The 16,907-nt window shown below is 35.8% G+C and overlaps 1 protein-coding gene across 1 annotated transcript in view; it reads left to right on the forward strand.

The window, feature by feature from the left end:
• The window catches only part of LOC103052535 (N-deacetylase and N-sulfotransferase 4), a 103,338-nt gene that overhangs the window by 50,455 nt on the left and 35,976 nt on the right, over nt 1–16,907 (forward strand). The window contains exons 4-5 of the mRNA XM_007433780.2: nt 9,691–9,876; nt 12,993–13,121. Coding sequence (XP_007433842.1) covers nt 9,691–9,876; nt 12,993–13,121 — 315 coding nt within the window. The remainder of the gene's footprint in view (nt 1–9,690; nt 9,877–12,992; nt 13,122–16,907) is intronic.

Genomic DNA, 16,907 nt, shown 5'->3' on the forward strand with positions numbered 1-16,907 from the left:
TCTAAATAGGAGATTTTTGGCATGGTATTACCATCACTATCTGCTCAAGATGATCCCAAGCACTTCCTCCATTCCTATTTTCAAGCAACCTTTTTATTCCAGAATATAAAGATTTTTTTACAATTGAGCAATTTTAAATACTATTTAATGATATTATTCTCTCTTAAGGTTCCTTAGCTTCCCTGAAAAGCCTTCCTAGAGAAAGAAGTTACTGTTAATCTAGTTTCTATTCTCACAATCACTCCTCAAATAGATCTGCTATTTTTACATACTTCCTGAATTATTACATTTAAAAAAAAATAAAATGTCTTCAAGACTGTTCTGAAGAACCATAGCTTCACATTTCCACTTGGTGCAAATTCAAACAACCAGATAATATCCTGGTTAATTTCCTATTCGGTCTGCAGTTCTTTTCCACATGCAATGGTATTTCTTTAATTAGAAAAATACAGCCCTTTTTTCTACACAGTCTTCCTAATGGAATTGGGATAACATGGGTTAACCTGGAATGCTTTGGCACAGAACCTCTTGTGGAAATGGGATAAAATAAAAGCTGGGGAAAATGACAAATCAGAATTGACAGATACATTCATCCTACTTATGAATAGACATGTATATGATTGCACTTTCAGGCTATCATGTTAGCACATTTACTTGAAAGTAAGCTTCACTGAGCTGAATGAACTTATTTTTGAATAAACATGTCCCCAGAGGAGAGTCTGAAATTGTTTCAGTTATGTCCAGGGTGTGTATTTTTTCTCTGAATCATTCTGAAATTGTTATGCTCATCAGTAAGCCAACAGATAATGATAATAGTTATTTCTCATCCCGAACAGATAAAATGCTCTTCAAATTATTGCCCCAAAAGGTGAATGCATGGTCCTAACAGTCTTCTATAAATATATCATTTTGAAGAAAAATTGTCAGAATGTAAAGCTACCGTTTATATGAAAACTGCCATATATACTGGATGAAGGCAAGATGTTTCTGATACGCAGCAGTATAATTGCAAGCACCCCATTCTTTTGTGGGAAGATTATCAAACTCAGCCTAGACACAAAATAATATTTACACTTACATCACTGTCAAAAGCTTCTTGGCTTCCGCTGTAGCCTCTCAATCCTGTCAAATGGTTTTCTTCTCAATAACCAGTAGGGAAATGAGAATTCGAATGCAATAATGCCAGGAAATGAACTGCTGCTATCAGTCAAAATGGATTAATGCAATTCTACCTGGATTTGTAGATGTCTGAGACAACATTCTGAACTCGGCATTCAAAAAAAAAAAAAAGACTTCCTTTTCCTCTTGTCTCCTGGAAACCTCATATTTTCCCCAAATCAGTTCCAAAGCAAATTTTTAGGATATGCAAGTTATAGGGAAAATCTTCACAGAATCATAGACTCTCCTGGCCTTCCAGGAAAGTGTGAAAACATGGCTATGCCAGATGGCCTTGGTGCCTGATGGGGACTCGCATTGTTGGAATTGGCTGATGGGAGGATCAATACTATCCTCCCCCCCCCCATCATCTTGAATTGTACATAGTCTTTTTGTATGGAATTGTTATTAGTTAATTTTAATATGGATATTTATATTTTTATTGTGTTTACTGTCTTGGATTTTAATTATGAGCCAACCATAGTCTCCCTCTGGGGGAGATGGACAGCATATAAATAAATAAATAAATAAATAAATAAATAAATAAATAAAGCCATTATTGTGGAACTTATCTAGTCCAATCCCCTGTTCAATGCAGGCTCCACCAGAGGATCTCTAACAGATGGCCATCCATCCTTTTTGGAGACTTGTAACAAAGGGGAGCTTCCCATATCATGTAGCACCATATCATGTGACAGTTCATACAGTCAGGATTTCCTTCTGATGACTAACCTGAGACCCCTTCTTCGTAGACCTGTTATTATCTTTGTAAATGAAGTGTGCTTAAATCCCTTCTGCAGTCCATAATTTTCCTTTAACAAGAAAAAAAATGGAAGCGGGGAAAAGAGAATAAATAATAAAGAAGATGGAGAGATTAGAAATGGATGGAGGGGTTTCTGAAAGCACTCTGTTCTGCCACATTTCGTTGCAAGGCTTCGTTATCCAGAGTATATTACAGAAGGTAAAATCCTGTCCTTTTATAATGGAGAAAATGTAGTGGCAAGCAGCTACATCAACAACCTTACTTTTTTTCCTATATTTAAAAAAGAAACATAAGAAAAATGTATAAAGACTTAAGCAACATTTTAAGTGTGTGACTTTTAGCATTATGAATATATTATTTTAAAAGCTCAAAGAAACTGGACAACTATCAATACCTTTCTCAGACTTATTAATAGGTTTATTGTTTGAAGATTTTTTTCCCCATATTTATGTTCCTGTCTTGTTCATAACTTTTTGTTATGGCTTCTGGCCAAAAGAAATAAATGAAACTGAACCAAATAAGAGCCCAATCAATCCACTGTATTGACAATATACCCACTTTTTATATCTTGGCTGTGAAGCCATAGATTTTGTCCCTGATGAGTCTAGCATTGTATTCTGATCTTCTAAATTACTTGAAGGCAGCTTCACTAGATTTTAAAAATAACTGTTGCTTCACTGAAAGGCACATCAGAAACTGTTCACAGTATATAAAAAAATCCATTTAAACATGAACTGTGCTCACATCTAATTAAAAAAATATACCAGGGTATAATCTGCTCCAGATCTTTCTTTTACCAAAAGCCACAAGGAAATGCCTTTAATGTCCCTTTTAGAATTACTCTGTACAGTGTCTTATTCTGTTTACAATAAAATGCAGACATTTATTGCAAAGATTACCAAAAATCCTGACTACTATGTGCCATATAAACTGGCTCAGCTTTACTTGTAGCATGAAACCTATGTAACATAGACTGCCATGCAGACAAAATGTTTTGGATTAATTGGAGACTAAAGTAATCCAAGTGAACCTATTTTAGTTTTCCATTGCAGAATCTTCAGAAAAATAGCACAGTATCTATTGGCATTTCCAACCACATCTTAATTTACTTTCTGTCATGGAGTTTAACCCAATAAAACAGCCTTCCTTAACTTGCAACATTCCAGATGTGTTCAGACAAAATCACCCAGTATTTCCATTTGGCAAACCCAAATGTGAATTCTGGGTGACGTAGTAGTGCAACATATCTGAATGTACCAATTTGGGGATCCCACTGGCAGATGTTTCAACAGATTAAGTAATGTTATGCTCTACAATTAATAGCTTTATGGAGGCTATTAATATGGTAATCATTTCCAAAATTTTTCATGCGATCATTAACAATCATTAACCTGCATTCTCCAGTTGTATACATCAGGATACAAAATAAATTTAATATTTTAAAAGACTGAGAATTTGCAGTGGGATGAATTGCTAGAAAACAGCAAAACACTTCCCTCTCCCCAATACCTTTGCACAAATAAAATAAAATAAAGCATAAAGCTGACACAGTAAGAATGAAATAAAGTAAAATAATCTCCTAGGGAACCTCTTTGCCTGCCTGAGAAACAGTACTTGAAAAAAAAGTGTCCTTGTGTTAAAAGTAGAAAGAGCTTATGTAAATCTTTAATTCAGCAAGGTGACAGCTGAGAGCCAACATTTCACCTCTCTCCTTTTTGACAAGACTCACAGCAATTCAGCCGGGATCGCCTTGTTATGCCGACAGAGGGCAAAAGTATTTTATTTCCCTTAGATTGTTAGAAGCATAAATTTGCTGTGCTAGAACTGTTATTGCACTTGCTATGCTAAAACTGTAGCCATATGGAGTGCACTGTTTTGTGGGTGAGCCTCACGGAGGGATATTCCAACCTTGGCCCTTTTTCATTTTCATTCCCTTATTTTAAAAAAGGGAAACTTTTACTCATGGGATAAAAGAGGGCAGCCGCCAGTGGCCTATCCAACTGCTGACTCAAAATTAAACTTGCTTGTTCATTTGAGTCTTTTATCCAGTCAGAATAAAAACAGAATTTGCCCAAGCCACACATTTTTAAATTATATAAAATATAAGGGTGCTTGGAAGTATGTAAATATTTAGCATTTAGGATTTTTTTTCACCTCTCATCACAAATCTCCCCAGATATACAGTATGCACCAGTTTTATGAGCCTAGATTTGAAATTTGTCATACCAAGATGTGTATTTATAGAAAGAAGACTTTACAGAACATACTGGACTTGTTACTTAGAACTGAGTCCAGATCTACGGAGAAGTAATTTAGCCACAGTTTATTATGGCTTTAAAAAAAAAATGTTTGATTGATCGACTGATGAGATTTTGAGGCCATCTGGCTCCAAAAAGTTTCAGGGCAGCTTATATATTTTAAAAGAATATGTATGTAAGTATGTAAGTATGTAAGTATGTAAGTATGTAAGTATGTAAGTATGTATGTAGGTAGGTAGGTAGGTAGGTAGGTAGGTAGGTAGAAAGAAAGAAAGAAAGAAAGAAAGAAAGAAAGAAAGAAAGAAAGAAAGAAAGAAAGAAAGAAAGAAAGAAAGAAAGAAAGATATAGAACATGGCTGCTCATAGAAAACCACATAAATAACTTTCCTCCACCCCACCCCCTCAAAAATAATATTTGCCAGGGGCTCCATGAACATCTTTATCTCAAGCTTGGCAACACTGCCAGATTTTAAGACATTTCTGGAACATGTAAAGGGTGGGAGCTATACATATTTCTGGAGAATGCTGTTCCAGAGGACATGCACCACAACAGAGAATACATGCAAAATGTCCTGCAAAATGACAACGTTTAACATATACATATTAGTAGGACAACTACTAAGGATTTTTATAACATTGTTTTATTCTAGACTTGTGCAAACTATTGTTCCAGCAAAGGACATCATATTTCTCCCCAGGTAATGCTACATATATATACACACATACACACACACAGACACACACATACATACAGTACTTTTCAAAAGTTTTAGGCAGGTGTGAAAAAATGCTGTAAAGTAAGAATGCTTTCAAAAATATATATTGTAATTGTATATGTTTATCAATTTACAAAATGCAAAGTGAGCCAACAGAAGAGAAATCTAAATCAAATCAATATTTGGTGGGACTACCCTTTGCCTTCAAACCAGCATCAATTCTTACACTTGCACACTTTGTACACTTGCACAAAGTCAGGGATCTTGCAGGATTAGAGTCAGGTGTATGATTAACCAATTACACCAAACAGGTGCTAATGATCATCAATTTCATATGTAGGTTGAAACACAGTCATTAACTGAAACAGAAACAGCTGTGTGGGAGGCTTAAAACTGGGTGAGGAACAGCCAAACTCTGCTACTAAGGTGAGGCTGTGGAAGACAGTTTCATGTCACAGGTCATACACCATGGCAAGACTGAGCACAGCAACAAGACACAAGGTAGTTATACTGCATCAGCAAGGTCTCCCCCAGGCAAAAATTTCAAAGCAGACTGGGGTTTCAAGATGTGCTGTTCAAGCTCTTTTGAAGAAGCACAAAGAAATGGGTAATGCTGAGGACTGTAGATGCAGTGGTCGGCCAAGGAAACTTAATGCAGCAGATAAAAGACACATCATGCTTACTTCCCTTTGACATCAGAAGATGCTCAGCAGTGCCATCAGCACAGAACTGGTGGAAGCCAGTGGGACCCAGGAACACCCATCTACTGTCTGGAGAAGTCTGGACAGAAGTGGTCGTCATGGAAGAATTGTGGCCAAAAAGCCATACCTCTGACGTGGAAACAAGATTTGGTCAGTATCAGTGGTGTCCTCAATGCTGACAAATACAGGCAGATACTTATCCATCATGCCATACCATCAAGAAGACATGTGATTGGCCTCAAATTTATTCTGCAGCAGGACAATGACCCCAAACATACAGCCAATGTCATTAAGAACTATCTTCAGCGTAAAGAAGAGCAAGGAGTCCTGGAAGTGATGGTTTGGCCCCCACAGAGCCCTGATCTCAACATCATCAAGTCTGTCTGGGATTACATGAAGAGACAGAAGGATTTGAGGCAGCCTACATTCACGGAAGATCTGTGGTTAGTTCTCCAAGATGTTTGGAACAACCTACCTGCCGAGTTCCTTCAAAAACTGTGTGCAAGTGTACCTAGAAGAATTGATGCTAGAATTGAAGGCAAAGGGTGGTCACACCAAATTTTGATTTGATTTGGATTTCTCTTCTGTTCACTCACATTTTGCTGAAGTCAAGATGTACTATGTCTACCACATTCCAAGGATTAACTAAACTTGTTACTAAATCAAAAAAGATCAAGTTGGTTTGACATAACATGCTCTTGATTCAACCGTACTGGCTTTCCTACCAATCAATGCATTTTAAAAAAAGGGTCACAAACCAATTGTTTAATAATCTATTTTGGAGTTTTGTCCAGGAGAATCAGAGTCAGGTAGACTACTCTGTAATTACTCATCCCCCCCTTTTTTTTTTGAAGTTAGGAATAATATTTGCATTTTCCAGTGAAAAGGCCCTTTGACCCTATACCCTATACCAGTGTTTTTCAAATTTGGTAACTTTAAGATGTGTGGGTTTCAACATGCTTGCTAGGGAATTCTGGGAGTTGTAGTCCACACATCTTAAAGTTGCCAATTTTGAAAAACACTGCTCTATACCCATCTGTCATGATTTCTCAATATTCTCAAAAAAATTATATCCTCAAGATCCCTGAAGACCCTTGGAAGTAATTAATCTGGACCTAGAGACTTGTTTATACTAGCCAGGTATTTCCTAACAATCACTTTACTTACCCTGTCTCCTTATGTCACTCGTTTGGTTAAGATCCATTTGAACACAGTTACCCTTTGAGGAGTTGAAGCATTTTATCCTTTCCCCATTACCTCTATTCTGTCCTATATTTTCCAAACCGTGGGTCCACTTCCTTTTTATTATTCTTATTACTGACATAGTGAAACGTTATTTTTATTTCTTTAGCTTCTTTTGCAAGGTTACATTTCTTTTATACCTTAGCCTTTCTCCTTTATTCTGTTATTAGCTGATCTTGGCAATTTCACTATCTTCTATTTCTCCGGTATATTCCTTTCAATACTTGGTCAGCTGAAATGAGCTACACATTCACTGGAATAGTGTGTAATTGTACATTTAGTATATTTAGTATACCCCTTAGTTGTACATCTACAAAGATGCTCCAATTCCATTTCTGCAGGGTCACTTCTTCCCAAAGTCCCCACTGCTTTTACCTCTTCAGTTAGCTTTTTTTAATTGGTTAGGATAAGATTTAGGAATGCTGTTACCCTTGTCTTTTCTTCAATCTTCTTTAAAATGAAGCAGTCAACAAGACCATTAAGACTCTGAGGGACATTGCAATTTTAACTGAATTGATTTTCCAATAGTTCTTTGGATATTAGAAATGTGCTATTATTACTATGTGTTTCCTCCCTCAAAGCTCTGTAATCTGCTCCAGAAATGCATTATTGTGATGGAATGGAATTATGAAGGCCAAGCTCAGGCAGATAAACATTTTCTTAGCTCGCCAGAACCACGTGGGAGGAACAAGAGGATGAGACTGGCACCTCCCTGAGGAATTCACACTGTTGTGGCTGGAGGACTTTGGGAACTGGGGTTTTAGTCTGGGAAGATTCTTGCTAGAGGTTGTAGCTAATAAACATAGCTGGATTGAATTGGCATTGTCTCTTGGAGTTCCTTGGGCTAGGCCTGACATCAATCAAAATGTTTATCTGCCTGAGCTTGGCCTTCATAATTCCATTCCATCACAATTATCCAGATCACATGTCTACAACACATTCCCCACAATAATATCATTATTGTTTCCCCTTCCTAATATTTTTATCCAAATGCTTTTGATTGGACGGTCATGCTCATATTCCTGGATTTCTACAGATGTATACATTTCTTTGATAAAGACACTCATTCTCTCCTTTTGTCTGATGTATTTGTTTTGAATAAGTTATTCTTATCAATACTTGCATTCCATTAATATGTTTCATCCCATCAGACTTCAGTAATGTCCACTAAATCTTGTTTCCCATCCTGCATTAAAATTTGTAATTCTTTCTGTTGGTTCTCCATACTCCATACTTTTGTACACATAATTTGGTTTTCATCCTTAAAACCCAAAGTTACCAAAAGCCACTGTTCTTTGAGAATTGGCTGATTGTGCATAAAAACCAAATGGACTTTGTACACATTTAACAGTGCTCTTCATTTTACAGTGTGATATTCAAACTGTTTCAAGCTCAAAGTAGTTTCACATTCCAAACAGGCCGTTAAATCATTCTGGAAGTGTTTCACATTTAAAGTTACTAATTTAAACATTCATACTGAAGTACTGAAGTTCAAGGGATACTGAGAATACTGTCTGGAAAAAAATATTAATATTGAACAAAATCCAGATATAACTCTGAATTCCTTTACATCATTGTCTAAAGCCAGCAGTATTAAGTCTTTACTTTGCAAGGACACTATTGCAGTTTTTAGCAATTCTGGCTTATAAAAGAGCAGTACAACATAAGAGATGAATATTTATTATGCTTCTGATATTGCTTGGTGGTGGGAAATTAGAGTGATCAAATATCATCTGTTCTGTTTATTTTACATTTTCAATATGGACTATCAAGCCTTCCCTCTTTAAAAAAATACACCACTTTGATATATATTGAATGTCATTTCAAACAACTATAAAGATGATATTTAAAAAGTTCAATTATATGTTACCTTTTGTCTACTTTCTTTGACTTTATCCTGCTAATTTGTCAATCTAATATATAAATGGGGCTGTTTTGTTTGTTCAGACAGTAACAGGCAGTGTTCTCCTACAGAATCTTAATGTATCTTCTTGTGAATCTTCCATATATCATCAAAAAACCCTGACATCTAATTGTCTTTCCAAGGGTTCTTATAATTAGCACCTTTATTACTTGATATCTCTCTTCCACCTTTTGTTATGTTTCTCACATTTCAAATGGAGAAGGAGCATTCTAGCAAATCGAATGACAAGAAGTAATTCTTTGATTATAAAATATGGTCATTGGTGGTAGTGGTGGTTGCTAATAAAGTAATATTTTTTAACACCAAAAGCTAACTGAGATTTGGGAAAGCTGAAAAAATCAGGAGCCAATAAACTATACCAAGATGCATTTAATATAATGTAAAACCTGGATCTAGTTACTCCCTACCTGTCTTAGGAAAGCTAAGATGTTTGTTATCTAGTTTTTATTACTACAGATGGGGGAGCTGCTAGTCATGATGGCTATAGAGTATATCCAGCATCATAAGCACAGTGTCACTCAGTACCATTTATTTATTTTATTTATTTATTTTATTGGATTTCTCCGCTGCCAATCTCCCCCACAATAGGGGACTCTGGGCGACTTACAAAAAGTTTGAAAGTACAAAAGAATCCCCCATTTGCTGGGGATTATTAGTTTCCAGACCCACTTAGTAGCCTTCCATTGCAGAAATAAAATGTTGCACTAGAGATCATCTTTCCAACATGGTTTTTATAAAGTTCTTATGACCTTTACCCAAAGATATGCCTAGAAATCAATCTCTTTTATTTTCCCATATAGTATTTGCTTGTCTAAGGGTTTTAATTACTGTAATTGTTCTTTCTATATTTGATGATATTCAAAAACCTCAGCAAATTTTGGGTTTTTTTTTTTATGTACATGTGCCTTCCACCTCTTTTGCCCACTCTCAGGAACATGGTATTCCGACTGACATTGGCTATGCAGTGGCTCCACATCATTCTGGTGTCTACCCTGTTCATATTCAGCTTTATGAAGCATGGAAGAAGGTCTGGGATATTAAAGTGACCAGCACTGAAGAGTATCCTCATCTGAAACCTGCACGGTACAGACGGGGCTTCATCCACAATGGCATCATGGTACATTGCATTTCCATTATTTCATAATTGTTCCTGTGCAAAAATGATTAAAATAGTGCTGTTTCTCACATTGCTTCAATTCTGAACGTGTTTTGAATTGAACTGTCATATTGGCTATCACAACTGGGCATAAATTTTCTTATATGAATTTAGTGAAAGCTGGAAGTATAGTTAGAAGGTATATCCAACTGGTAAGTTTGTTTAATTAATAGGTGCACATTCTTCTTCATGTTAATCCTTTTATAAATATCAAGTATGGGCAAATTTAGTAATTCATTCTGCATCATATCTAAAATACAATTAGAGCTTTAAAAAAATGATTAAGCAAATTATCTACCAGCCTATAACCGTTCCTCTAGCTACATCTCTGAAGGTACAACATGCTTTATTTATTTTTCAACCAAGTCAGACAAGTTTGCATATTTCTCCTACCAGTTGTAAGATCTCAGTACTCAACATAACCAAAGAGGTAAAATTTCCAGCTAACATAAAGAGAGGGCAGCTGCTTATATGATCCCCTGAATGTCATGGCACAAGGTCAGAGCAGTTGGTTTGAGGTCATATCCTCATAGGATTAAGTTGGACCATCAGTTAGATAAAAAAGACTAGCTAGCTGGCAGCTATAATAACCATGTAGTGAGAGGGAACAGATTGGAACAAAAGAACAGATGAACATTATCTCCAAAAGAAATGTCAAGGGAGTTTTAGGCAGATGAGAATCAGAAATAATTATTAGAGTCCATCACTACTCTATCAATAGAAAAGTTGCTCAAGATGTTTAAATTGAATCTCATGATTACAAAGATTACTTCAGAAAAGTTTGGGTGGGCACAAAAGCCTACATTAATGCTTCCAGGAACATTTCATGTGAATAAATATTTTGAATGAAGAAATGGTTTCAAGTCTTTCTGCAAATGTGAAGATTGTTTTTCACATAGTCACTCATATTTACATGATTTATGGTTGGCTGCAGAAGTGATGAGGCCAATTGTGTATTTATTTTTTTTAAATAACTTCATATATTTTGAGAAGATGATTGTTTAGAGAATCCAATCTCTAATATTATAAACTAGCATAGATTGTTTTGGGCTCAGACATACTATAGTAGTAATCTGCTGCTACATGAATATGGACAAAAATGATGATAAACAAGCATTTCTCTAGACTTCTTTAAACAGATTTAAAGATAAATTTGAATAAATGAATTGAGGAGATATAACTACTAGTCAAAATAATTCTACACAGGGTCAGTATTGGGAGTAGACCTCATTTGGCTTCTTCCAAGTTCTGTACTTCTTCAGTGGGTCCATTATACATTTTTACATCTCATCACTGTCCTTCCTGTTACCCATTCCCTATGAAAATGCAAGTTATGACAAGAGTGAGGAGATAAAACAGCATTCCAATAGAAGTGGATATGTATAGCTCAGGGTTGAACTGTAGAGTCCTTGGGGTTCTCTGAGCTTGGCTGTTTTCTTGCAAACGTTTCATTACCCAGCTAGGTAACATCTTTGTTGCTAGAATGGAATGGGGTTTGCTCTCTGTTTATATAATGTGACATGCCCTGCCAGTGTTGGTGGGGGTGTGGGTTTTGTTTTATTTTTTTCCCTCTGTAAGTTCCTTGATTAGGGTATTGTTTACTGCTGATTGTATGTCTGATGATAACCTTGCTGTTAATCTCTGCTTATCTGGGTGATGATTGCTGGTGAGGAGATGGTCTGGTCTTTTGTTTTCCTTTTTATTGTCTCTTTTTAATAGTGTGTAGATGTTGTTTATCTCTATGTGCCTGTTGATGGCTGTCTTGTCTGAATACCAAGCTTCCAGGAATTCCCTCGCATTTTTGGATTTAGCTTGGTCTAAGTTTCCCAGTTTCCCAGCTGAAACTATGGTTAAGTCTGTCCATGTGTTGTGAGATTAAAGAGTTTTCATCATGTTTTCTGACTGCTAGTTGGTGTTCATGGATGCATTCTCCTAGCCTTCTGCCTGCCTGTTCTACATAGAGGCTGTTACAGTCCATACACTGTATGTTGTAGATGACTCCTGTTTTTTCTTCTTGTGCTATTGGGTCTTTTGCTTTGCTTAAGATGTTTTGGAGGGCTTTAGTTGGTTTGCGTGCTATGGAGATGCAATGCGGTTGTAATAGTCTGTTCGTAGTTTCTGAGATGTTTCTGATGTATGGCAGTGTTACCCTTTTCATAGCTTGTGTTGGTTGTGTTGTAGTAGGCTGAGTGGTGAGGCACTTTTTGATAAAGTTGTGTGGATATCCATTTAGAAGATGTTACCTAGCTGGGTAACAAAACATTTGCAAGAAAACAGCCAAGCTCAGAGAACCCCAAGGATTCCACAAAACAGCATTCTTCACAAGCTTTGAATTCACTTTCTAATGAAAACCAGCTATATGGAACCTCAGTGAGAAGAAGAAATATTGCACTAAATGTCTGTTGCTTGGAATAAAACAAGACAGTGTCCTTGTGAGCTTCCCAAAGGCTGGCCACTGTGATAATCCAAATTCTGGACTGGATAGATCTCCCATCTGTCCAACGGCATTTGTCTTATATTCTCACATTTTGTGTTTCTTAGTACTGCATGTATGCAAGTACCATACTTAAAACATGTTTTCCCTCTGAGAAAGACAAAAAGGAGAAATATTTTAAGATACACTTATCATCTGTAGTTTCATAAGTACTTATATTAAAAATAATTAAAATTAAAATATTCTTGAATCTGGTTAAACTTTGTCAACGTTTTCTTTAAATAAAGATTTTTATAATTAGCCAGTTAATCTAGTCTATTAATCAGTCCCTATAAATCATATATTACTGTATTCATGTTTAAAGCAAGAATGATTCAAATCAGCAGTTAATGGTCTTAAGAATTTAAGGGGCTGGTTGCACAATTACTACCATATGTTATGACACAGCCCTCAACTGACCTTGAACTTGCTGTGTCCTATGGCAGGAAAAAGAAAGACATCTTTTGAAAACAGCAGAGGTTCAGCTATCAGAAGGTTACAGCTGATGGAATCACACGCCGATGCCTCATACATCAGTGCATGCATATATAAGCACATATCCATACCAAAAGTTTGCTTGTTGCTGTTGTTTTATCTTACTTAGGTACTCCCCCGACAGACATGTGGACTTTTCACGCATACAATTTTTTACAAAGAATATCCTGGTGGGCCTCAAGAATTAGACAAAAGTATCCAAGGAGGTGAACTGTTTCTTACCATCCTTCTTAACCCTGTAGGTACTTTTTGTGTTTAAAGAATAATAATACTTGCTGTATTATGATAGCAATATATGCTATAGTAACATAATGCATGAGAGTGTTTTAGGAAGCAGCAATTATTTCTTTCCAAATAAAATCTTGTCTGAGATGAATATCAACTATTCTATAAAGAAAAGATTCAATTGGAAAATTTACTATCATGTTGAATAATAATTCAGTATATAATAATGGTGGTAATGACTTTTAAAATATAATACTTACATTACATAATATGTAGGGCTTTCCAAAAATACTTTTATTCAACTATCCTATGAGACCAGGTTAGTATACTGTATCTTCATATTGTAGACATAGAGAAGAAAATAAGCATTCCTTATATAAAGCCATCTAATGGCAGGATATTCAAAGCAAGAATTTTCTGATTTGTAGCTTCAGTGTTTTCAGCTCTGTTCTATACTGCAAACATTTCAGGTTGATAAGTAATCCTGGATTTGTTTTATTCAAGTTTTTTGAGCAGCAAATAATAATAATAATAATCACCACCACCACCACCACCATATGATAAACTTTTTCTGGAATTTTGTCTCCAATCAACCCAAACTCTGACTAGATCAGATGCTGATAACCACCTATTTCAAATTTAATCCAAAACTGTGTCTCCTACTTGATAGAAAGTGCCTAGTCTTGTCAACCCTACTCAGTAAACCAGACCAAGAAATCAACTCCACAGGAGGGCTAAAATTACTTTTACTGAGGTTGGCTATAATAATAGAATCTTGCAAGTCTTGTACCTCCTTCCCTTTTTCCTTATAAGCTCAATGAATTAGAGAGGTGTCTCTCTAGGCCACTTCTGAATATTATCTATCTGTAGTGGACCTAAAATGAGCCCCCACCCCCACCCCTGGTAACAGGTCTTACATATCTCCATCAAGGTAATTTTCCTTACTCTCTAAACTTTTTAATTCTCAGTGGGATAAATTAGCTACTAGAACTAGACTGCAAAGGTACAGATGACTTTGTTCTAAATACCAAGGCTTTCTAACCTAACACATTATTCTCCATTATAGATAACAACGTATCATACTATTCCTGTTTGGAGTGATCAAAATTAAGAAATGTTATTAAAAAAAATAAATATAGCTAAACTAAATTTTTATGAACACTATTCACTCTACTGCTCTGAATTATTCAGTCCATGAAAACCATCCTTGTTTCCTTCATGACCATGTACTACTTCATTTGGTCATCCTGGACAAACCAATAGGAAAGTTAGAATTTTCAACCGTCACTGCTATAAAGTGCAAATATTAATCCAGAATATGTGTGGAATGAGAAATGAGTGCTCCAATTTCACAAGAATACCACATTTCAGGGATCCTGCAAAAGTAAGCAGGCTTATCCTTCCCATGATTTGATTGTTTTCTTGCTGGTTTCCAATGAAAAAAAATATTTTAATGCATAAAATTGCAAGTTTCCAACATTGTTTTATTTGATATATAGATTCAATTTTAATGATAGTGATATATTTATTTATTGCCCAAGCCTAACCTCTCATTTTAGAGAGTTGTGGCCCTGCAAAATTTGAGATCTCCTGCTTTACACAAGTAACACTAATCTGCCTTGTCAATACGCTATTAACTTTTTAACATTTCCCAAAACACAGACATATCTCTGGATTTATGTATTATTATCTTATCTCATTTCCTTATGCTTAGAGTTATCTCATGGAATTTAAGTCTGAATTTTCATGTTGTTTTTATTAATAAGTGTTTAGTGGCAGTTGAATAATAATTCTCATTAATTGTAATCTATCAAGCACTCGTGTACTTTCACATCTAAACCTAAATTGTGCCAGGGAATTTACTTTTCTTCACCACCTCATTATTGTTCTGTAAGTCAACGACCAATTCTTCATTTTTGCCGTGCTCTACAAATGTTTGGATTATCAATATTCAGTTCATTCCAGATGCTAACAAAAACACTGGGTTTTGTTATGGACTAACCCAAAGAAGTAGTCTGCTTTGCACTGTAATTGTCCATGTTTAGTCTTACTGCTGCATTCTTACATATTTAAAGACCATGAATAAATGTTAATAAGTGTTTTTTTTTTTAATATGGCTTTTAAATATTTTTGTCTTGCATAGCTACATAGATAAATTATTTTATTGCAATGTTTATTTCTAATTTCTGCCATGATCTTTTTGTCTGTGCTATGTCTTGTAAGTTGGAGATGTTTTATTATAAGACAATTTATTATAAGACAAGTTATTTCTAGACAAGTAGAATCTTACCAGAGAAACAAAAGTATAGCTCTGAAAAACAAGTGGGTCATTATGTTTTAAGCTTCCTAAATATGGGTTGTGAAATTTACTTTTAAACAGTTGTGTAATAAAATAATTGCTTCTGTGCCACAGGAGTGAAATATTACTTGACTTCAAAGAGTTTGGAGAAGATTTAAATATATGGAACACCGGTATTTAAAAATTATTAAATGTATAATATGGCCTACATTTCAGGCTAAAGAGAACTTTAATGATACCTTTATTATTTAGAAAATTTCTGTCTCCAGACTTGCTTATCATTGCCTCTACAGTGTGATTAGGAAATGTTCTGTTCCTGCCTTTGCTTCACTTTAATCCTCTCCTACATACTTCCACTTCTGCTTAAGCTTCTTATGATTTCCCTGAACGACCACTTGCTAAAATTTATGATGTTTTGAACTCTGAAACTAAATATTCTTCTTATTTTGCGTCGCAAGCTACTGAAATCATTGACTGATAACCATTTCAAGCAGTGTATTCTATGCATATCAACACATAAGTGTTCAAGCAGTATGCTCCTAAGTGGCAAGTTTATTTATATCCTGCCTGTCCTCCCAGGAGATGGAAGCAGTGGTGTCCTATCAAACACTGACAAAACCAAAGCTTGCATAGCTTCACCAGTATTTCTTAGTATATGTTTTTAAGCTGAACTTTGGGCCTTGCCGTGTTGCTTCCTAAGTTCACAGAGAGAGGAGCAAAGATCCTCCTGAATGCCAAAAATGCTGTCTCTTTGGAAGTCAAGCAGAATACTCACATTTTTTTTTCTTTCTTTCTGGGGTAATATGGCAGATTACATTGCAACAGGGTGCTTCCTACATCTTCTCCTCAGTTCAATATCATGACATGGCCAGTCTCCACAAACTTTTTTTCATCTATATCCTATCCATACCTCCTTTTGGTATTTCTCTAGGTTCTCCTTTAGTTTGTTATGACAGCCGTTTTGTGCCCTGAACATTTTTTTTAAGTAACTAGATGCATTTAGACAGATCACTTTTTAAATCATTACTTTCATACCATCCTTTAAAATTGGAAGAATAGGGTAATTGAAATTAGAATGTCCATGTACTTTGGCATTAACAATTAAGGTGTTAAAACTTCTATATAAAGGTGAAGGAATGTGAGGGTGACCTTGGAAGATGGGGGGAAGAGGTCAGGGAACAATCAGATAAGAGAGAAAGAAGCCTACAACAGAGTAATGGCCAGAGAAAGAAACTTAGGAAGGACCCACCCTAACTACTCAGGCAGTAAATAGGGAGGGTGGGACATTTGTACTTCCATATTTGCAAGATTTTATTAATGTAGCCTTACAATAAAGTAGAATTAGATCATCTAGTCAAGTTTCTTGCCTTGTTTGCCTGGGAGGGCTGACATCAAAGCCTGGAAGCGGGGGGTGGCCCTTTCCAAGATAGCTGGGTTTGGGGTATGACATCAGCTGAGACCTCAGGGCAGGGGTGGAACTGTGGCAATTGTCGTCAGGGA

The sequence above is a fragment of the Python bivittatus genome, unplaced genomic scaffold (assembly GCF_059951505.1).
Source record: "Python bivittatus isolate LINGU-HERP-01145 unplaced genomic scaffold, Pbiv_v1 ctg000070_np1212, whole genome shotgun sequence".
In the NCBI taxonomy this organism is placed as follows: domain Eukaryota; kingdom Metazoa; phylum Chordata; class Lepidosauria; order Squamata; family Pythonidae; genus Python; species Python bivittatus.